This window comes from Hypomesus nipponensis, chromosome 21, assembly GCF_054491055.1.
Source record: "Hypomesus nipponensis isolate SF chromosome 21, ASM5449105v1, whole genome shotgun sequence".
Lineage (NCBI taxonomy): Eukaryota > Metazoa > Chordata > Actinopteri > Osmeriformes > Osmeridae > Hypomesus > Hypomesus nipponensis.
This window is the reverse complement of record NC_140381.1, coordinates 11160558-11184725: the sequence shown is the minus strand read 5'-3', so window position 1 is coordinate 11184725 and position 24168 is coordinate 11160558. Positions and strand designations below refer to the sequence as shown.

At 42.6% G+C, this 24168-nt stretch overlaps 1 protein-coding gene across 2 annotated transcripts in view; it reads right to left on the bottom strand.

Moving 5' to 3' along the window:
• kcnh1b (potassium voltage-gated channel, subfamily H (eag-related), member 1b) overlaps window positions 1–24168 on the bottom strand; it is a 40033-nt gene that overhangs the window by 5274 nt on the left and 10591 nt on the right. For both annotated transcript variants that reach the window (XM_084685279.1, XM_084685280.1), the window contains exons 8-10: window positions 19363–19562; window positions 18808–19060; window positions 14823–15019 (exon numbers count right to left, since the gene is read on the bottom strand). In XM_084685279.1, coding sequence (XP_084541405.1) covers window positions 14823–15019; window positions 18808–19060; window positions 19363–19562 — 650 coding nt within the window. The remainder of the gene's footprint in view (window positions 1–14822; window positions 15020–18807; window positions 19061–19362; window positions 19563–24168) is intronic.

Below are 24168 nucleotides of genomic sequence, written 5' to 3'. Positions count from 1 at the left end.
TATGAAATTCAGAGAGAAACATCTGCTGAAACTGCCCAAAGTCTTGTTTTACGTCATCTATAAGCAGCATGGGAAAGCGTCTGTAAGACCAAACACTGTGTCTACTCAGGCAAGTCAGGGTCATTTCTCACACTAAAGACCATTATTGCAGTGAGGCAGAACGGGACACATGCAGTGGGCTTGGTTTCAAATCGATTGGTGGGGAACAGGCAGAGAGGGGGGTGGTGATACAATGACAGGGAAATAAACAGTAGAGAAAGAAAATATGAAGATGATGAAAGGGAAAGAGAGACAAATGGCAGACAGAATACTCATGCATGGGATCGCCTGTAAAGAAAGTTATAGATTTCAGAAAATTTAAATATGGTATAGCATGCAATGGAAAATGTCACTATCGTTCTGTTTTCCAGCTTCAAGACCAAAATGCACCAACCATTACTTGGTTGTCTATCCCATTTGGCTCTTCTTCGTAAAAAATGTATGTAGCATTTTCCCTATACCGATAACCCTTGGGAAATAGTCATGGGTTATTAATCAGTACTTTGACCCTTTTTGTAAAGTGTGATATATGGTACCGTATATAGTATTACTATTCAAGGGCGTAAGTTTGGTTTTAACATTGGTAGGGACAAATATTTTTTGCACCCGGTTTGCTAACCCCTGTTCTGCTGCAAATCATTAGTGGAGATGTTCCAATGGTCTCAAGGCATTGGTAGGGATATGTCCCTACTGTCCCGTCCTAAACCTATGCCTTACTGTATGTGAATGATGGTATACATAGTGCTTTGCAAGACAAATGTGATAATAATAATAATAATACATGCAATTTGTATTGGGGTTTTACTCAAATCTAGCATTTGAAAGACGGCACCACAGCGTAACTTAACATTCATGTGAAAAGCTCTGGTGAAAGGGCTGTTTCTCCGTTTGTACTTTCTCAGTTGTTTAGAGATTATGGAAGTGCAGGTTGTAAGCTTTCAAATGATAAGGGTTACATTGAAATCTGAAGATAAAGATACGCATATCTGAATGTTGGTAAACCTGGTATGCTGGAATGAATCAGGGCATGCGAGCAGATGGCACTGGGGACGGGGGGGACATGTCCCCCCCAGATTCCTACAGTAGTGACCCCGATCCGTCCCCACCACTCTCCTTACGTAAGGCCGGCCACAGTTATCAGTTCATAACTGCACAGCTGATTAGGCGATGTTAGCGTGTATTAGCGTGTGACGTTGGCCACACAAAAGTCCTACAACACTTGAAAAAAAAAGTGTGTATTATGCTTATTTTGGATTTGGATCTTTGGAGCCGGCGTTTATGATTTTAGGCTTGGCGTCATCTCCATGACGTTGGAGATGACGCCAAGTAGTTAGTAGCCCCGTTCGTTTGGCTGGTTCAAATTGAAATGTTTGGCTCGCTCCCTTTAATTAACCTATTGGTTGCGATCAACCATGACACAAAAAAGGCTCAATGGCATTGCTTTGTGCCATATTCACCAAGACAGACTTAACAAACTGGACAGACAAGACAATATCTTCAGGGAAATGAAAGGAGGAGAGATGTTTTTGGGACCTATTGAGTCTGCTTCTAGAGCAGGGGTGTTCAATCCTGGTCCTCGAGAGCCCCTGTCCAGCATGTTTTAGATGTTTCCCTGCTCCAGAACACCTGATTCTAATGAATGGGTTGTTATCAAGCTCTGTGGAAGCCGGGTAATGACCATTTGAATCAGGTGTGCTGGAGCAAGGAAACATATTTGTTTTGGTCAATTTTGTTTATCATTGGAAAAACAATTACAAAGAAAAGTCATACTTTCCGAATTCCGAATATTTAATGTAAAGTGTAAATTTAATTTCACATTTCATGCTATGAAGGCTGTACTTATTTGTATTTTTTTAAATCTATTGTTTAGGTGTTTATACTTCATACCGTTTACATACATTGTTATATTTGTAATAATTTACATCCTGCTGAGATCAGCAAATGTTTAAATAAAACATTTGCAGAGGGCATGAAGTTTTGGTGCGTGATTGACATACTAATGTTTATTGCAGCTTCACATTAGCTCCTTCTGGAGGCACAATGTAAAAATGGCCTTCAAAAGTTAGCTTTTATTTTATTTTTTTTGGTCAAGTTTAGTTTAGGTGAAACGTATGTTAGGAAAATTATTATTAATTGTTATATATTCTCCTTTTGTGTATGTGTCTGTATCTGTTCATATGGGCCAGGTGCCTGATTTAAATAAATATACTAAAGCTGCAATAAACATTGCATATATATCTACAGTACCAGTCTGACTGGTAGTGTATATATGTATACATATATATTACATTACACAAAATAACTAATTGAGTTGGACTCATTTGCTGACAGCTTGGTCCCCCCCAGTTCAAAAATTCCATCTGCACCCCTGAATCAGGGTTTTTTTATGTTAATACTGAGCGCCTGTGTTGTATCACCCGATGCATGACTCTCTGGATGCACCCCCTCGCGGGAGCTTGCGCGAATCATTGTTAGGCTGGTTTATTTACACATTAAAATAAAACTTTTGTGGAACAAAGGCTTCCTTTATAATTGGGGATTACCTACATGAGTGAGTTTAGTGAGTGTTTGTATTGCACAAGATGGGGCTAGTACGTGTAACCACAGTAAATTTCAGGCATGTGACACTTTCCTAGTCAGAGTTAGCAGGGGGTGCATTTTATGGCAAGAAGGAATACAACAAGCCTGTCGTGAAATGAATCCCCCTCTAATGTCTGTTCTGTATATGCCAGCATCAAATGATTCTTACTGTACACTGAGGGCACTGTGAGTAACCACAGTAAGTTTCAGGCATGTAACACTTTCCTAGTTAGTGTTAGCAGGGAGTGCATTGCACTTACATCAAATGGAAAACAAGGCCTGCATGAAATGCCCTCCCCCAACATACGTTTCTTCCCTTCTACTCCAGCATTATGTACATTTAATAGCATAAATGTAATACCAATACATGTGTATGTTTAGGGTGCACAGGTCTGAAATCAGTATAGTCCATGGTGGGTGTGGGATTATTATGTTTTATTTTTTCATTTATTTCATTGACTTAAACAATAAAAGTAATATCCTAAGGATATCATAAGTAGCTTTGTTGAAAAGCTAGCATTTTACAGCCAAATTTTTTGGGGGGAGATTTGAATATGAAAGAGGTGTCAATGGACTTTGATATTCAAGGTATGTTCATTTTACCCACCGAACAGTCGTTATTCAACTATGACAAGCTAAAATCGGTTTTGCAGTCAATTGCCCCTTTAATACTTTAACTGTTAACCACAATAGGAAATTATATATATTTAGATAATGTTAGTCTTGCCTTTAGAAGCACCCAATATTCTTTTTTGATTGTGTCATCAAGCCAGACTGCTTTTGTGGGACAATGAAGGTCCTCAGTGACAATGTTTCACCCCCACTTAAATCTGATGGAAACGTCTTGTAGCCTATATGGTTCTATGAATATGCCCCTTTCAAAGGCAAATGTTCAATAAAGTATATTTTAGACACAGTTCTCAAGCTTTTATTTATTACATTATTACCAAGTATTGTTAGATCACGTTATATCCATTAGGCATTTTGTTTTGTAGGATGAACATATAACACAGGCCACATTTCTACACTGATAGAAATGAAGGCAGTGTGAATTTAGTGGCATTTCGTTTGAATAGGCTATAAAGTTGACAGTAAGCTATGGTAAGTCTGCATTATGGAAGATTTCGGTTACCAAAATAACCATTGAGCTTTTTTTGCCTGGCGAGAACAACGACGGAGCTGTTCATGTTAACAGTTTATTTCATCCGATACAATGCGTTGGAAATCATACTCATATCACAAAAGAAAAAAGGTAACATATGTGATGTGTTCCATCTAGAATAGTCCTATATTTAGCCCTATAGCCTATTTCTAAAAAACAAGTGAAAGGAATACTACAGTGACAGACTACATGTAAAAGAGAGTGGATTGGACACATGCCTTTGGCCGAGTGCGAGACGTGATGTTGCATCCTCTGTGCACGTGAGAGACATTCCTCAGCGTAGCCAATAGCGAAATTGACATGAGAGCGATAGACATCGACATGGGAGCGAGAGATGCTCGTTGTGTTTGTACAGTGAGGAAGTTTACCATTTAATTTGTTCTTCGTGTGCGTCAATGAATACGAAGTAAGTGTGTCATTGCTTTGTTGTTCTGTATTGGTTTATGCTGTAGTACATGTTATAATGTCAAGAAAAGCGGAGATAGCCCTTCAACGTTCAGTTGTAATTAGAGGTATCGTTCGAATGTGTAACCGAATGTGAAGCGGCTGGGATGCGAATCAGCACCTCCAAATCTGAGGCCATGGTAATCGACCGGAAAAGGGTAGAGTGCCATCTCCGGGTCGGGGAGGAGATCCTGAACCAAGCGGAGGAGTTCAAGTATCTCGGGGTCTTGTTCACGAGTGAGGGAAGAATGGAGCGCGAGGTCGACAGGCGGATTGGTGCGGCGTCCGCAGTGATGCGGGCTCTGCATCGGTCCGTCGTGGTGAAGAAGGAGCTGAGTCGAAAGGCAAAGCTCTCTATTTACCAGTCGATCTACGTTCCTACCCTCACCTATGGTCACGAACTATGGGTAGTGACCGAAAGAACGAGATCGCGAATACAAGCGTCCGAAATGAGCTTTCTCCGCAGGGTGTCCGGGCTCTCCCTCCGGTCATCTGGGAGGGGCTCAGAGTAGAACCGCTGCTCCTCCACGTCGAGAGGAGCCAGCTGAAGTGGCTCGGGCATCTGATTAGGATGCCTCCTGGACGCCTCCCTGGTGAGGGAGTCCCACTGGGAAGAGGCCCCGGGGAAGACCCAGGACACGCTGGAGGGACTATGTCTCTTGGCTGGCCTGGGAACGCCTCGGGGTCCCCCAGGAAGAGCTGGTGGAAGTGGCCGGGGAGAGGGAAGTCTGGGCCTCCCTGCTTAGGTCGCTGCCCCCGCGACCCGATCCCCGGACAAGCGGCAGATGATGGATGGATGGATGGATGGATGGTATCGTTCGGTGTGAACATTAGCATAGACTGCCGATGCATAGCCCTTTATCTGTTCAACTGGTGTGCCCTAACTTCGGGCTTGTTACAAACTAGTTATATATATATGTATATGTTTACTTTGTATCACTTATAGTTTGTATATTCCCTTTGTTTCAGACCACACACACATACATACATACATACATACATACATACATACAAAAACATACACTCACAAGCACATTATATACCAACCATATCAAGTTTATTAAGTAAAGGAAAGAAAGCATGTGCCTCATCGTCCAGTGTTCTTACCGACACTCCATGGTGACAACTAACACACACCATTGAGCCAACACAGAACCTCCCCAACAATACATTTCCGTTAAGTTTGCATCATGTCTCTGATTCTTATCGGACTTGTACCCCATTCTGCCCATAGATTCTACCACTGCAATGCCTTAGCTCACACGCTCGTAACCATATAAATCTATGCTTGCAACTGGTTGTTGCAAAGTATGACGTGTACAGCTAGTTGCAAGCATGCACGAGGTCTCGGAGCTAGGGAAAAAAAGAGCCACTGTTAAAAGCTAGACCGGAAGAGTCGGAAGTGGAAAGATGGCCGCGTCCAGTCTCGCACTCTCGCTTGCCTCACTGCGCCACTGAGCACTTTTCATAGAAACGAATGGGGACGCCATCTTGGAAGACAAAAGTAACTTACTCTAGTTATATTAACTGAATGATACCGGCTCACCAAAATGCATTTATGAATGTTTATTTCTTACTTTACTCGCCTTGAATATCTGGGTATACAATTGGTGTATTTTATGAAAGTGTCATGTATATGAGCTCTTATTGGATGCGGACCATAGTTGTCCGGATAACATGCCTGTGCCGATAAAGAAACACAATGTTTGTTCCTTGAAAAATGTGCAAAAACTGGACATGCCAACACATTTTTCAAGTGTTGTAGAAAAGGTTTTGAAGTGATACAGAAAAATCCAGCTCCTCCATTGCCAGGGATCGTTCAAATGCACCACCAGCGATTTGAAAGACCAGCAGCCGCCACTGAAGACCATGGAAGCTGAGCTTCAACAGGGAAATGGACTGTGGCACTACGGGAATGTATGAGAAGGAAATCAGTCAGTCGACCTGTTAATATATGTAGGCTAGCTGATTCTGTACAAACTTGTCTTCGATATGAACGTGTCCTAACGCAATTAAAATGTTAACACATTAGTAAATATTTGACCATGAATTTTTTGAAATGTTAGAGGAAGCTGAGCTTCCCTTGCAGTCTTAAAGAAATTTGCACTGTTGGAGTCCCAATGTTGCAGTAATAAATAAAAGGACACATTTAAGAAGAAATTTGAGAATTTCCAAACAAGTTACACTTGCCTCTCATATTTGCAATAGCCCTACTTGGACTGTGCCCTGACAATACATGATGAACAATAAATGTTTTGCCAGGATAACTGGATCTAACAGACCATTGAATGTTTGATGTCCCTGTCTGTTTATACTTTTGACTCGGGACAACGACGTGATCATTGTCAGCCAACAATAGGATGTTCATAATGTCGGGCTTCGCATTTATAGACCAACTGCCGCCTAACCCTCAACGTGTGTGACATCCTTTATAATAAATTACATTTTGCTGAATGATTTTATGGCAAGACAATCATTCATTCAAAAGAAAGTCACCGACAATCAACACGGAAATAAATGACAGATTGACGGCCACTTCAGTTTCCAACCTTGCCTTGGTTGTGTGCAAGAAGCGCCATGTAGCAATCATTAGTGGACCGCTGACCCCCTATCCGCACTATACACCAATTATTTGTTTGTCAACATTCGGGATGCGCGTGCAGCATGGTGGCAGAAAACCAGGAAAAGATAGCCTCCACAACGGCTAAAGAATTACACGGATTATACAAATAGTTACATTTAAAAAGACCAAAAAGGTGGTGGACGGCCTAAAGAGAGAAAACGATTCCCCATTGACCTGTCACATCAGAATTTTGATTTGGGTCACAAAAATCTTGTAATTTTAGTGAGAATGTCGCCCGGTAGACCGCATAGTCGTGTCTTCATGTCATGTCTTAAAGTTAATAATTCTACAGTTTTACAGTCAATTCTATACCAAAAAACGTCGAGCAGGGCAGCTTTCAAGAAATATGAGAATTCTGCTTTTAGCCAGCTGGTCCGATTATTATGTGATTTGTGTAAAACTGGCAATCTGAGTGAGTGCGTCCCCGTTACAGTGTTTTAAAGTTAGCCTCGGGACGTTAGACTAGACTCGGGTCGCTCACTGGCAGTGTGCACAATGTATTTCACTCCATTCTACACCAAAAACGTCCGGGAGGACTGCCTTTTGTAGATACAAGCCTTCTGAAGATAGCCATAATCTCTGATTTCTTTAACTAACCCTTTTTCATTCATCATTTGCCAGCGACCTCCGTCAGCTATAGTTTTGCCCGTTTCACTCGTCAGGCGTGGACAAGTGAAACGTAAATGTACTTGTCCAAATGACAAGTGCCTCAAAAAGTTAATGTCAAGCCCTGCAATCCAGTGTCCAGAGATATCAAATTACCTGATTGACACTCCAAGTCAGGGGCGCCGCCAGGAATTTTGGGCCCCATGACAAAAAAATCCAATTGGGCCCCCTCTGGGACCTAACTGTCCCATCAAAAGCTTTACATAACTCTAATTAGAGGCTTGCAACTGTCTTGCGTCTTGTAGTATAATACTACTACTAGCACAATATTTACTGCTGGAGATTTGTACATGCAAGTCTGCATGTGTACATCATCATTATCATCTCTGCTGGCCAGTGCCCTCACAGAAGTCTTCCTGTCCCTGTCAGTCAAATCTGCTGGCCACAAACCTGGGTCAACATCCTTTTTATGACTTCTGTCTTCTTCCACCATGTATCTCTCATCATCACTGTAACTTTCTTTTCCTCTTTCCTGTGCTTCCACACTTCTTCCTCCTTCTAGCTCTACCTGAGAGGGCCCTGGCTCTGTTGGATTTACACAATGCATGTGATATATATACTGTGATATATACAGTATATATACAAATATGCAAAATACCAATAAATGACACTAACACTACAGAACATTGACCCAAATTACCTACAGTTCTGTATCACCACCACTTGATTGCATGCATCAGATTCAATAGATATTTTGGTGAGTGTGTATGTGTGTAAGCTTCTCAAAACAATTGCCTTTCATGATGGGAATAATAAAGTCTGTACATGTCATTTAATGGCCATAATTCAATCTAAATGAAGGTACATTTACATTTAGCAGACGCTCTTATCCAGAGCGACTTAGAGTAAGTACAGGGACATTCCCCCTGAGGCAAGTAGGGTGAAGTGCCTTGCCCAAGGACACAATGTCATTTTGCACAGCGGGGTATCGATCCGGCAACCTTCTGATTACTAGATCAACTCCCTCACCGCTCAGCCATCTGAGGTAGGTATCAAGTTATCAAACTGGATTATTTTAATATTGTCTGTAATTTACATGCAGGCTGAGGTAAGGTACTCGCTGTTTCCAACTGTCCAGCATCCAGTACAGACAGTAGTCAAAAATATATATTATTAATTCATAATATGAGAAAATAAATAGTTTGAATTTCTGTCATTAATAAATATTTAGGGTTCCTCCGGTAAAGTAACCGAACACAGCTTAGTTAAAAAAAAAATATTCTCACAAAATGGTTTCTTGTCTTCCAGTCAATCCTTCGGTTGTAAAACATAGCAATGCGTGTTTATTTGAGCCCATCACAACACTCCGATCATCTGTTTAGTGAGACTATGTGAACCACTGCAAAACAAGCCAGGTTACCCACAGTAGCTAGCTACTTGTAGTCTACGCATGGTAGTGTCAGATTCACAACCGAGTTATCTCTAATGAAGTATATTGATTGTTCAGGTGGATCCCTTGTCTGTTGCGCAAATTCATTTCAGTAACCTAAGCCAGGACACATCACTGATGCTAGGCATGATTTGAAATTCCCTTCCATGACAAGTTATGGAACCCCAAACAACCTTGGCCGCATTTCCCAGATTCGTTAAGAAGCTAAGAGCTTCTTAGGAACGCTCTTACATTTACATTTAGTCATTTAGCAGACGCTCTTATCCAGAGCGACTTACAGTAAGTACAGGGACATTCCCCCCGAGGCAAGTAGGGTGAAGTGCCTTGCCCAAGGACACAACGTCATTTTTGGTGTGGCTGGGAATCGAACTGGCGACCTTCAGGTTACTAGCCCGATTCCATAACCACTCAGCCACCTAACTCCCTTTTATCATTATTATTTAGCTCTTAAGAGCGCTGTGAAAGAAGGACGTGTTTCCCAGAGTCGTTCTTAGCTTAAAAAGATCTTTCACTAAGAAGGAAATGTAAGATCAGCCTGACCCACTCTTAACAGCCTTCTTAGCAACCAAACACTCACTGCAGCCGCGTCAAGGAAAGTTATATCTGACACTCAAAGGAATACTAAAACCATGCGCGATGATAAATGTGCGCCCACGGCTGCAGAACAAGAACAATTATAGCATAAGAAGAAAAATAACGATATAAAAATAAATAATTGCCCATGTGTTCCTGTATCTACAGAAATAAAATGAATCATCATTACTATCACTCATTACGTTTCACAAACATTCGGCATCTGCATGATAGATATAAAAACATCAACAACCCTGTGGTATTTCACAGATATCAGGGAAACTGACAGGTGTAATTGAACTCGGCTGGAACCTCATCAAGAGATCGAGGCTCCACCTCAGTCTATAAATATAAGGTGTTGCTGAAGTTCACGCGAGTGAGACACCATGGCTACAATACAGCATATTCTCGCTGCTAATCAACAGCGTAACCGTGTGCGAAGCCAGATAGTTTATATAAATGCCTGTGTGCGTCAGCACTTCTCCCCATTGATTGTGCTCTCGGAACGGGCTGTATGGAGATCCAACGCCTCGTCACGCCAGTGTCACCACACATCCGGAGGGCAACCCGCTGCAATTTTGTCCTCAGTATCCATCGTTCGTCGGGGGGGCTGCGCTTGTCACCTGTAAAATGTTGCCGCGTGATTGTTGTCACAGCCATGCTGCACAACAAAGCAGTGCGCGTTGGAGCAGATGAGCGGCCTCCTGAGGATGAAGATGGGGAATCATCGGAAGATGAAGCCCCCAACCTCGCCCCCCGCGAATCCCGAGCAGCACTCCACCAAGCTGGTGTCCAGACCAGAGAGGAGCTTGTCAATCTCTTTTGATGTCTATCAGCCTCTACGCCGTCACCACCAGTCACCAAGCACGGATATCAGCACCACCCTACTCCCAACAATAAACCCACTACCACCATCACACAACCCATATCAACTATCATGTATAGGGCTCAAGGCCGTAGCCATGGAGTCAACATTGGGGGTTAGAATTACATTTTTATGATAATTTTGGACAGCGTGCGTGGTTGCCTGTCGTAGCGTAGCACATATATATTTTTATATCAATATATTGGGGGGGACATTTTGACCAGATTTGAATATTGGGGGGATGTGTCCCCCCAATATGTATTATGATTACGGCCTTGCACAGTGTTGTGTGTGATTCATGCGCCGATTAAGTGGTGGGTGATCGATTTTCCTGGCATTGATTGATTTAGTTTCAACACCACGGCGGTGGACAGCTCCCACTAAGAGCTTAATAAGAGGCTTCTTTGGCGAGATCTTAAAAAGGCAGTTAAGAACGCATCTGGCAAACACCCCTATCTTAGCGGTCCTTCTTAGCCGAACCCTTCTTAAGAGCCTTCTTAAGTCCTTAAGAACAATCGAATCTGGGAAACGCGGCCCTTGTCAACTTGTCTGCAGACCTGAGGCAGGGTTCGACATAAGCAATGGCCCGGGGCCAGTAAAAAGTTACGTCGGGACAGTTAAATAGCAACTCACTGGCCCGATCGGGCCACTGCAAATTATTGATTGAAAAATGTTTTTGCGCATCGTAAAAGTTAACATCCTTCATATGTTTTGCTATCTGCTAAATGCATAAATATTTTTGCAGCTCGTGCGGCGCACATTTGGCAAATCAAGAGTTGAGTGAGTGACGAGTGGTTGTCAAATTGTAATTCTCTAATCTCGATACATTTTTTAAGAACCGGCGCGAGACAAAAGTGAAGATGAGAGCAAAGTAGAGCTATGAGTTCAAACGGAAGCAACTTTTTTTATGGAGCTAAGATGCACTGTGTCGTCTATCATATGTGCGGGCGTTGAAGGCCTTATCACACTCCATTGTCCAAGTGAAGGCCTTGTCCTTCGGAAGCAGGCGGTTCAGGGGAGCAGCGATGCTTGAGAAGCCCCGTACAAACCTCCTGTAGTAAGAAGCCAGGCCCAAGAACCTCTTCAGCTGTCGCTGGTCGGTGGGGATGGGCCAGTCTCGGATAGCCCCCACCTTGTCTTCCATGGTGCTGATCCCCTCCTTCCCCACTTGATCGCCCAAGAAGCACACCTCCCTCCTCATGAAGTGGCACTTCTCAGGGTGGAGCTTCAGACCTGCGCCAGCCACCCGCTTCAGCACACACCGTAGCGCCCCCAGGGCTGACTGGAAAGAGCTGCCATGGGCCAGGATGTCATCCAGGTAAACTAGACACTGCTGTCGGGGAATGCTAAGAAAGTCCAATCCCAGGATACAAGGGTCCTGCACAGGCGCCACCCGCACAGACTTGCCCCCTACTGTCAGAGTCATCATTCCCTTCCCTTTCATGGGTGCCAGCTCACCTGTGACTGTGCGGAGTTGTACAGTTGTGGGCTCAAACTGAGTCCAACCTGGCACAATGTCTGGCCTCACCAGGGTAACCGTAGACACAGTGTCCACCAAGGCAGAGCAGGGCACCCCCTCCACCGTGACAGGGACATGACAAAAGTCCCCAACACAGGTCCGGCCCACCACAACAACAGGCTCCATCCGCTCGCCCTCATCTGCTTCTGGGGAAAGTGAAGCCTCGCTTCCCCGGAGAGCCTTTCCCGAAGATGATGGTGGTCGGGAAAGGAAGCCAGGGGTCCGCACCACCCAGTTTATGCGGACCCCGAGCCGTTTCCCGGAGCTCTGGAGGACATGGGGCAATCCCGCCGCAGGTGACCTGGCTGGCCACAACCCCAGCAGACCCTGGGACCCGGGCGTGTGTTTTGCGCCGCCTGTAGTGACACAGCCCGAATCAGCTCTGTCATCTCAGCTACCCATGCAGGCTTTTCCGGCTCTGGGCTGCTCTGACCACCAGCCCGCACAGAGGGTCCGTCCTCCTGCAACCCCATCACAGCCCCAGCTGAAGCCCCAGCCCCCACCAGTTCCCTCTCCAAAGCCATCTCCAAGGCTACCTGCAGTGACTCAGGATGAGCCAGCTGGGTCTGTATGCGCAGCTCCGTAGGAGAGAGCGCCTGTATGAACTGGTCGCGTGCCAGCTCGTTCTGCACGGATGGGGGCATGTGAGCATATGCCCGACGAGAGAGGCTCTCAATGTCATTAGCCAGCACCCGCAGAGACTCTCCAGGCTGCCTGCGTCTACCACTCAGTTCGGAGCACAGCAGCCCAGGCTGTACACACTGTCCATAGCGCCTTCTCAGGGCTCCAACTAAAGCGCCATAGTCATGTCTGTCCTCGGGGCTAAGCAGTAGCAAACAGGACAGAGCATCATCCGTCAGGCATAGAGCCAACTGCAGTGCCCTATCTTCATCTGACCACCCCCGAAAATGAGCCAACAGTTCAAACTGAGCATGAAAAGCTTCCCAATCCGCTTTACCGGAATACTTTGGGGTCTTAACAGGCACGGAAGATAGCGGGGACTGGGCGCCGCCATATTTGTTTACCATCCGAGCCCCAGATTCCTCGTCCCGCCGAAACGTCGACGTCACCACTTCGGTCCGCCCACCAGAATCCGCGCGAAGCACAGTTGAAGAAGTCCCCATGCCCGCCTCAGCCGCCATCGTCCTAACGTCTTCCCTCAAGCGGCATCTGATTTCCGGCGCCCCGGCGATCTTCTCAGCCATATCCTCCGACGTCCATGCACACGCACCTCCTTGGCCGTAATCGTCCTCCACTTTCACCTTCGGAGTCCCTCGATGCATAATCAACTCCTGTTCGGCCACGGCAGCTAGCCACATAAGTCAGCTAGCTAGCTGACTAACTTTCCCTACGTTTTTACTTCTGACACCAATGTAATGACCAGCCTTGGTCTGGAAGCAACAGGCATGCAACGACGTTACAGAATAGAAATCGTTTATTCAAGGTAACAAAGGCTACTGTTTGGCCGTAGCCTACGCAAAATCAACTAACAGACTCGTACTCGTATTAGGACACAAAGAACAAACGCAACCAGCTCTCTTGAAACCCAGGCATAAGAGAGAGCTAAAAAGGTTAAACCTGGTCCTAACAATGCCCCATCCCTTCAGCCCAACCCCCCTCCCATGTCCCTCCACCAACCACCAGGATGCCCTGCAACTGAACATTCTGTGCATTCCTATGATTGGCAGATAGCAGGTTGATCGGCATGTTAGACCCCGCGAACACTGAACCATGGCCACAAAACTCAACAGCCCAACATGCCACACACCTCTGTCTGTGCGGGTCGCTACAATACTGATGAAATGCAATGGAAGCTTTTATAAATTAGCATTGAGGGACCAGAGGTTTCAGTTTCAGCCAGACAGTAGTGCAGAGATGGCTGTCAGCAGGGAAGAGAGCACGTCATTTTTGAGGTTAGAAGTCAATTGTTTTGCTGACTATTACCTTATTATTTTTTATCACTATAAATGTGATTTCATTTTTGTTCTTTTTATATCCAGGATGTGTTTAATAAATGGTAAAACACGTTAACAGAATAACATAACTTATAAGTCTTTGGTATTGTTGTAACAATGATAAATTACAACTTTTGGGAGGGGGGGCCAGTAAAAATGGCCTTGGGGCCAGTAAGTTTCAAACCCACTGGTAGCCCGTGGGGCCAGTCGCAATTTTTTTTTATGTTGAACCCTGCCTGAGGCATTTGTGAAACGCCATACCTCACAGCAGGTTTCAGCATTAACCAAATCAACCCAGTGTTTACCTAAGCAAACAAGTAGAGGGGATCAGTGCCTGTGTGAAAGTAAAGAGGCTTAAGCGCTGTGGGCTTTTCTGTGCTAGACGAAGCAGTAAACTTAATGAAACCTTAGTGAGGACCTACGGTTCATGCTCCATGGCTAATTGTGAATTTCAAGACAGAATTATTTCTTATCAAATGTGCTATTAAAATGAGTCATCATCTTTGCCAACTTGGTTGTAAGGGTATTTAGTCATTCTGATGAAAGTTAAGTACTTTAACGACGCTGAAGCTCCTCTTGATGAAAAAATACTATTTTGTGCAGCAGCAGCTCCCTTAAACATTCAATCTCTACTTAATGCTGACAAAGAAAATACATGTCAAACAATTTATAAAGAAATATAAAAATCTGTACAGTGGGTTTTCAATTTAACTTCACCAATTTTGCTGACTTCAAGGACATCTTCATTTAGAGGTTTCAATTGATATATCAACTATAATAGATGCATTTTTGTCAGACAGAATAGAAACAGAGTATGCTCAATTTCCTTCATTAAAACGGCCTATCAAAATAAATGACCATACATCCCAGAAACCTCCTTACCCTCAAACTCACTCTGGGTTCCACACCACACAATATGGAAAACCATATTTAATCTGTCTACCTATCAGGTTGGAGAACTTACTTGAAAGAAAAGGAAACGTTGAGGTAAACTGGAGGTGCTTACCCTCTTCCTCAGGTTATAGGTTAGCAGCAGGTTGCGAGAGAAGTGGTTTGAGAAGGCTGTGTAGAACTCCAGCACTTTCTGCAGGGCATCGCGTTTGATGATGTGCAGGTCACAGTAGGTCAACGCCCTCACGTTGGCACATGCCTGGGCAAGGGTCACCTCTTTCCAGAATATATCCCCAAACACATCCCCTTTTCCTGTGCAGGTTCAATTATAAGCAAAGAAAGGAAGAGAGATGGAGAAAAGGGTTAATAAGGTTCAGAGAACAATTTGCGTTCCTCTATAGTGATATAAATCTCTTAGGCCCCGTGACACTCCTTCATGCAGCCAATCACGATTGGTGTGAAGATAACTGGTCAAGGTCACACGTTCCATAATAGAGAATGCGGTGTGGCGTATATTTAGGGATAAGAGAAATACAGCAACAGCATGAAAACTTTTTTATTACCCTAAGTGCATTGCAGTCTGATATTTATATCCTAGAAAATATATAATAAATAATGATCTTGGTATGTTTTTTTCTGTAGTAAATCCAAGAAAATTAAGAGGTCCAATTGAAATACACTGTTAAAGATTCAAGATTCTTTGAAATTGAACATGCAATTGTATGGCTGGGTGTCCCCCTACCCCTACCTCTTGTATGCAAAAAATCTGGAGTTGTTGGACGGAGTCTCTTTTTGATGGGTCTCACGCCTCATTGTGTAACTTACTGTTGCATTACTAGTCATATGTTGATACGATGTGGTCTGATTGGTTGTTCTTGTGTATAAAGGGAATTGTGAAGCATTGTTCTGTGGATTCTTGATTTCCGGAGACCTTCTCCTTAACTCTGGCTTGTTCTTCTCCTTTCTCACATCTTGCTTTTTCTCTCTTATTTACAATACTCATGGTAGTGTAGGTAAGATGTAAAGCCTTCATTTTGTAACATGTTTGCCTTGTAATAGATTTCATTCATTTGCAATGTTATTATTATGATATTTACTTGACCATTCTTGCTCTGATTTAACCCATCAAATAACTAATTCCATTGGTATTTACATAATTTGGTTCATGTTAATACACTGTTCAGTTTCCTATCTTCTTTAAAACCATAGGGGAATTCGTTTTTGTTGTTTGGCCAATATTTAAACCCCTACACAATACTTGAAGCCTTCTATTGAGCTTTCTCCTTTGATTGACGGGGCCCTTTCTAATGGACTTTTATTAAACACTTGGAATTGTAATAGTCTTCAGATACTGGTGGAACAGTGTTACACTTTCAGATTGACCAGTTTGTTTAAGAAAACAAATGCATGAAGATTAGGATGGAAAGTCACAATTAGTTAACACTAACTGCACTCAATAATGTCATAGGTCAACTCCTTCAATTATTTTTTTAGAAAAAGAAACAAAAACACCTTTGCAAAGCTTTTTTTGGAATTGGCCTCCAAAAGGATTAGAGATAACACTACAAGTCACAGCGTTTAATATTCATCTCAATTTACAAATTAAATGTAGCTCCTTTCAGCTGAGGATTGGCTAATGAAATGCATGTGAAGGCTTAGCTCAAGGTTTGGAGTTACAGCACAGTATGGCTGGTGATATTTTATGACACAGTACAGCCTCTGACAGAGCTGTGACAGAACACACCAATTGGCAAAGTAAAGCAAAAAAAGGTTTTGAAGTAAGCCTTAAAAACCAAGAGTCTAGTGGACCTCATTTGAGAAACTTGGTCCTGAGCTGGGGATGATTTGATACTGATGTGAACAATGTGTGGAAGCCCTTCAGCAACATCTGGCCAATTTTACAAAAGACAAATTGCTTTAATGACAACTAACCCCCATGGGAAGTGAATATCAGCCTGCCTGAGGATTATCCTCAATGTGGTATATCCGCCCTGTCATTGCTCTTGCTAGAGTGCAATCCAAATATTTGCCCGTCGTGGAGGAAAAGAAGTGGCATCTACAGGTCGAGACCCTTAATAGAAGCCCTCTTCCCTTGAAAATGTAGAAAGACAAAATTATCAACAATCTGATAAGCAAACAAAAAGTTGCTTTTGGGCATAGTAAACCCATTATCCAATTTTCTATGAGCATTTTGTCACGGTGACCTAAAACAGTGCTTACCTTTATACGGAAAACCAATCAAGCCTTCAGATATTAGAAATATGTTCTGATCTTCTGCACAAAATGCCACCTTTACGTAGACAATGTGGAGAGTATAGTACATATTTTCATCAGTGTGCAGTACTGTTCTTGTGTGTTGTGTTTGGTCAACATGTGAGAGCGTGGGAGTCAGATGGCTGAGCGGTTAGGGAATCGGACTAGTAATCTGAAGGTTGCCAGATCGATTCCCGGCCGTGCCAAATTACATTGTGTACTTGGGCAAGGCACTTCACCCTACTTGCCTTGGGGGGAATGTCCCTGTTCTTACTGTAAGTCGCATAAGAGCGTCTGCTAAATATGTAAATGTAAACATATCTACACCTCTATTGTAACATTATCTCTGTAACAAAATCAAGCAGGTTATATTATTAGAAAATAATAAGTACTGTAAAAATTAAGCACAACAGTGTGTAACTGGTTCAAACAGAGTAAAATTTTATGAACCATGTGTGTGGCATACGGTGACTGAATTGGGTTTTTCTACACGATTGTATAGTTTTGAACAGAGTGATTCATTTTGCAAAAGAATGGAGGTTTTCTGCAACCTGTGTGCCTGGTTGTCTGAATTATGTGTTGACAAAGTGAGCCCTGTTTTCAAAATTGTGCTTAAGCAATCAGAAAAAACTGTACTAGCAATTTATAAACATAATGACCTATTTAAAGGTTATTGGCTGAATGTTATCTTTGTTATAAATAAAGTAATTGAGACCAAGTGTTCTCCATCACATAATATAATTTTTCAAAAAGAGTGATGCTGGGATAATATGATGCCCTCACAAATGATCTAGGTTCTTCCAATTAAGGTGAGTACTGTATACATATGTATGAGACTTGCTCCAGTGCCTTTCTCTCACCATTTTCAGCTTTCATTCCTAAAATAGTTTATAACTTCAAATGAATGCCCTCAGGGACTCGCAGATATTGCCAGGATTCTGTAAATAGCATGCGAGTATATGAAAGACTTAATGTCTAAAAATAGTTTGCTTAATGAGGGGCCTGGAGCATTCGTCGTCAACATATTGTCATATTTCTTTCTTCTAATGCATGTGGCTAGACTCATGTCCCTTCCTTAGAAAATCCATGTAATTTCTGCATTTGGTGTCAAGCTAACACAATGTTGATGTATAAACCCACTTAAAGGGTTAGACTCAGGTAAGCAAAATCAGTGAAGCAGCCCCAGAAACGCTCTTGGAAACACTCTTGTGATGTATATATTGTGTACACTTCCCACTAACTATGATAACGAATGGTAACACTTAAGAGTACTTGGAAGTTGTATACATACTGCTGCGCAAATTAATTTCAGTAACCTAAGCCATGACACATCGCCACTGATGCTAGGCATGATTTGAAATTTCCTTCCAAATTTCCTTCCCCTTTTCAAAGCACTACGAGCAAGCTATTATTTACAGCAGCAACCCAGTCATCCCGCTGTCCTGTTTATATAGGAAATGTACAAAACAATATGGCCATTCATAAACTCAACAGTTGATGTGTAGCAGAGGCTGACTTGCAACCTCATGCTCTTGAGTTTGAATCTCCATTCAGACTGTTGTTGGTCAAACATAAATTAATTTTGCTCTCGCTGTCCAACTCTTGATCTTCGACAATATAAATTTTTATAATATTTTCCCATCTTGCAGAGGAACCCGCATCGCTGCTTGGAGCTATATTTAATATTGGTTCCGTCTGTGGAACAGTAAGTTAATTTGTCACTTTTCAATTGCCAAAAAAGCTTTATGTATAGTAGGCTTATGTATAGCATACCCCTTTCAAATAAAATGTCACTGAAATAATTTTATCTGTGCATGCTGACATGTCATGCCATAAATGTATCTCACCTAAAATGGCCACCACCTCGTCATCTTGGATGACCTCCAAAGACCCAGAAACCACGAAGCAAAGGCTGTCTACACTTTCACCAGCATGGTAAATCAGGTCTCCTGGGGCGCTGTGGATCGTCTGGAACTCCATGGCCAGAGCCCTGAGGCACCCATCGCTGGCCAGCCGGAAGGCCGGGTGCTCTTTAAATACCTTTCTGTTGAGGTGGACGCAAATATCCGCTCGCATGTCCTTGGGACAGATTTGCAGCACCTGGAAAATCAAAGGTCACAACTGATTTACATAGTAAATCGTAGAGATGTGGTTACTTTTTGATGTGGCTAGTTAATACAGACTGTTCCTTGACTCTAACAACCTAAATACTGTAGAACTATGCACTTCTGATGCTTGATCTGCGCTGCAATACATGTACATTGCTTTGGCTAAAAGTGTCTGTTACATCAATAAAATGTAAATGACTGGTATTCATCAAGGGTCTGAGGTAGCATCAAATCATCATACCCCTGCTACTAAGATTGTCTATAAGTATGGAACAAAAAAGCAACGCAATGTACCTTATCAGTATCAATGCCTCTGGACATGGACCAAGTGGAGACTATGTAGTCCATGACTCGTTCACTGAGGCCCTTGGGCACCTGGTAGAGTTTAAGGAAGTCACGCACACTGTTGAGCATCTCGTGATAGCGGTTGGTGTTGGCGTACATCTGCTGGAAGATGGTGGTGACGTTACCAAAAATAGTGGCATACAAGAGTGCTGGAAAAAGAGAGAGGACAATAAGTAGCCATGATAACTCAGAAAGTGGCCCGACATTTCTTTTGAATGGTAATAAGACCTTCATTGAGATATAAAATAGGCCTTCAACACCCCTTCCAACAAAAGTCGTTTTTGGTATGTCGCTTAGGATTAAAGCATCTGCTAAATAGATTCATATAAAATGTACTCTATCAAGCAAGTTCAGTGTGCATCATATGTCATACTGGTTTCATCATACAATAATTGAACGTTTTGTTAGTCAGTCACAGACAACCATGAGAACAAGATTTTACATGTGTCACTACTGAGGACTCCAGCCTCATTGTTAAAATCTCAAAAGCCCCGATACGTGGTCTTTCCTGTGGTTATAATGGACTTTGCTAGATGGTCTGTAAAAAAGTATCGCCGGTGCCCTTACACCCCATTGACTGCTGCTCAGCCATCAGCCATCGCTCACTCTCAAAATCACAGCCAGGCCAATCAATACCACAGCCTCTCGCAATTCATCTCAGAGTCAGCACTTTCCCTGAGAAAGTGTCACCCTTTTCCCCTCTAAGTGTACCAACAGGGGTCACAGAAATCAATAGAAGCCCTGTCAACCATTAGTTCCAATACTTCCCCAAAAAAATTCTTTGATAAACCACAGTCCTTTTCTTGACAGAAATGTAGTACTTGACTGGTTTAGGAGGGATAACCCCTAATTCCTGTTGATTGTAACCATCATAATCACAACTAGCAACCGAGAGCAACCTTCCTAAAGGTTATTCAGGGAAGATGATGTGACAGTGTTGATGTAATGGATCTTCCATTGAGGCTGCAAACACAACAGGTAAACAGCCAGGGTAGAGGGCCTGTCACAAACACAATGAGAGGGGTGCGTTCATGACTAACAGCTGTGTCATTTTTCCAGCTCACTAGCGATGACAGCCATGTACCAGAGAGCACCATCTCATCCAAAGTAGCTGATCTATTCAAGGTGCATTCCATCTGCCCAGCTTGAGGATTGTTAAGTATGCAAAATTGTCGGCTTGATGTCCTGATGACCATTGTCCCCAAGGTCTATTGTCATACCCAATTTGTCACATAGTAGGAAGAAGTTTTTCAAATGCCAAATAAACAATCAAGTACAATGAGCAGAGGCCTAACCAAACAAGGTATGCTGCTGCCAAACACAACCCCTTGGTTAAAAATACCTGTATATAATATATAATATAATATATATAATAATATAATAAATTACTGTCAGATTAGGGGAAAAATAAATTGAGTTTTGGTTTTGAAGAATTTTTATTAGACACAACTGTATATTTTGCACACATAATTAGTTTGTCACTTGATTTTTGTTTTTCAATGCCGGCAGATAACATAATGTAGTGTAAATGGACATTTTGATTACTGTTCAATAATATCTAATCTTCTATTGAACTATGCCATAAGCATGTCAATTGCTTTGGGACTTGCATGATTGGTTCTGGGGTAAAATTGCTGTTGCCAGAAGAAATGTTTTGTGCAAATAAACAGTTTACATTTCATCCGAATATAGCCAATTGGACTTTTGTATTTGTCTTTCTTGGTATATTGGAAACTTTCTTTGGCTGAAACTGAATTGAGGCAGTGAAACTATGTTCCTATTTAGCAGACAAGGTGCTTTCCACAGGAAATTTTTCATTTTTCACAATTGAAGCATTCTTGACCTGGCACCTGACATGCTAAGTTTATGAATGCTGCAGAGGATATAGTCATAATACAACAAATATTTCCAAAATGTAGTTAATACATAATAAATAATAATTTCCCCATGTGGCCTTGAAACCCAAGGACAGGAAAAACAATGCTGAAAGTCTAAAGCACATAATAAAACCTGTGTTAACTGACAAAACCACTTAGATCATGTCTAGGCTTTTCTCATACTGGCTTGCACAGTCATCCCAAGAGTGTAATTATAGGAGCCCTAGGGACTCTCACTCTATCTCCAGTCTCAACAAGGCCTTAGGGGAAGCTATCAATATTGGCTCTTGCAATCAAGCCCAACGTCTCTTTTTGGTGACACTTTAATTCTGCAAGCTGGGCTTGCTGCAGGTAAGCTAGCTCTCAGCCTGTGTGTGTGGGTCAGCAGCTCTGTCTATCATTTTGTTTTTGTGTCCTGAACACTTTGTTCCAGCAGTTCATGACGCCAAAGTGTTGCTGGTTTGATTTTGTGACATGAGGTTCATAGTTTGTACCTTGTGTTCCACAGAACAATTTCTCTCTGTTCTTCATTTGAAGCATGACTGAGCAACACTAGCTAAACTGACTCAATAGTATAGTAGTAATTGGTGTAATAGATGAGTAACGGGTTAGGAAAACAAGTGGAACAATTCTCAAACTATTCTGAAGTGACATTGTTCCACAAGACTGAGCTAAAATAACCTCAGCATGTCATTCTCCAAAATAATTCATATATGCCAATTGCGTACGCTTCTACTTAAATGTCAAAAGTATCTTATTTACAAGACTACCATGTCAAGAGGTTCTTTGAAGATAAGCTAATGGTTCACACCTGTTTCTCATGAATCCCACACAGTCACCAAGTGGTTCCATTTATCTTGACATTTTCACACCTGCAATGTTCCGCTGATTAGATTTAAGAATTAGTTTTTAATTCACCTCCTCATCCCCATCTGCTGCTAATTGAAGACCTCATTTGAACCCTGTCAAGCCTCACAATCAGGACTAAGGACTATAAGGACTTTAGGAAATAGATGACAACAAACGTCTGCTTCAAGGACAACATGAAGCCATTCAAAGGTTTGTCACATAATGAGTCAACCACTTTTCAGCTCTCAAGTTCGATCTAGTCCCTAGTTTGGTCTGAGTTGTGTTTTCTCCCGGTGGGGGTTACTGGGGATGAGAAGGCTCCAGCTGAGTGTGCAATCAGTCATGAAAGGAGTATGCTATTAGATACTGTTGACTACTAAGCCCGAGAGAACTTTCTAGACCATTCTGAGAAGGCTTGACTTGTCTGCTGTAGCCACCAAAAATCCTGACAGTTCATTTTAAGTTGTCATGCCTATTTTTATTTTTTATTTCACCTTTATTTAGCCAGGTAAGCTAGTTGAGAACAAGTTCTCATTTGCAACTGCGACCTGGCCAAGATACAGCATAGCAATTCTTCTATTTTTTTTATTACAGCTCTACAAAACATTTTGGATAAAACATTGCAGCTGAATGACACGGGTAGGCCAGTTGGGGGGAAAAAGCAATTTATCATTGCCATTGTAATATTGTCCATAACTTTTTTCCTTTGCTGTAAATAGGCTAGGTGCAAAATTCCTGCATTCAAAAAATAGCTTGGATCTCTTTGGCCTACTTCAAAAGCAACAGCGGATTTAAAGAGCCACTGTTCCTATGGAAGTTAGAATTAAAATGAATTATGTTTATGTCATTTACATTAAGGTGAGATTCTATGCAACAACCCCAGTTTAGGATTTGGGTCTTGAAAGAGCCCAGTAAACATATTTTAAAAGTTAGCTGCGACACAGCATCTTAATCTCCAATCCATCTGTTAGCATTGACTACTATCATGCAACAGTTAAACATGTCAAACCATGATGTTAATCACCATCCACCCACCTGTGGAATTGAAAATGTCTCTCTCAATCAACTTTCTGCTGAATAAAACTATAATGAAGATGACCACCGTCTCTCAGCTGATGCAAAGAGACAAGATGTATTAATATATAAATGGTTAACAAGCTTCAGGGGAGTTTTTTTTTTCCCCATCTGGCTGCCATGGTCATGCTAAGACATACAAGGATGTGACATGGCTGACTGCACAGAGACAAGTCTACAACGACAGCCAGGAAAAACCTGGCCACAGCGTCAGAGAAGGTAGCATGTCATATCTCTGGCTCAAACCCAGTACACACCAGGGCACACTGACCTGCAAGTATGTTTGCCACTGTTGTTTTGAGGATGATACGCAGAGACTCAGACTCAGTGTAGCATTGTCCCAATTGCACACGTGAGTACCTCTGTGCAAGTGATACCCTGACACACACACACTCACAGAGAAGGAAGTAAACTGCTAGTCCATTAAACATTTCTGACATACACTTCAGTATATTAGAGAAAAACCAAGCAGAAAGCAACACAGGAAGACTGCAACTGAAGCAGACAAGTGTTGTGCACACACACTCACACAAGGCAGGTGGGTGTCACTTCTGATAGCATATTGCATGACTAAGCTTTTGTCCAGCTTTCAGGCTGACATTGGCAGATTGTCTCATGGCTGTGGCAGCAGCCTGACCCCACCATCCCTCCCTCCAACCCATCACTCTCCCTTCCTCTGACAACCCGCATCACCATCACCCCCTGGGCAGTGCCACTTTCTCTCCCTGCGGAGTGGCACTGCCCTGAACAAGCTTTAACATGCCGTCTGTACTCCTCCTCGCTCCTGCAAGGCCAGCAAAGAACCGAGCCAGCATCTGTGATGTAATATGCGTTGGAGCACTTCCTCAAAAAGAGGTGCACCCGATGCAGCGTGACCGAGTATACCGGTACCTTGTTCTCTTTTTCGTCACCGAAACGGCAGGTGAAATCGTCTGGCAACCATTTGCTTCATGTT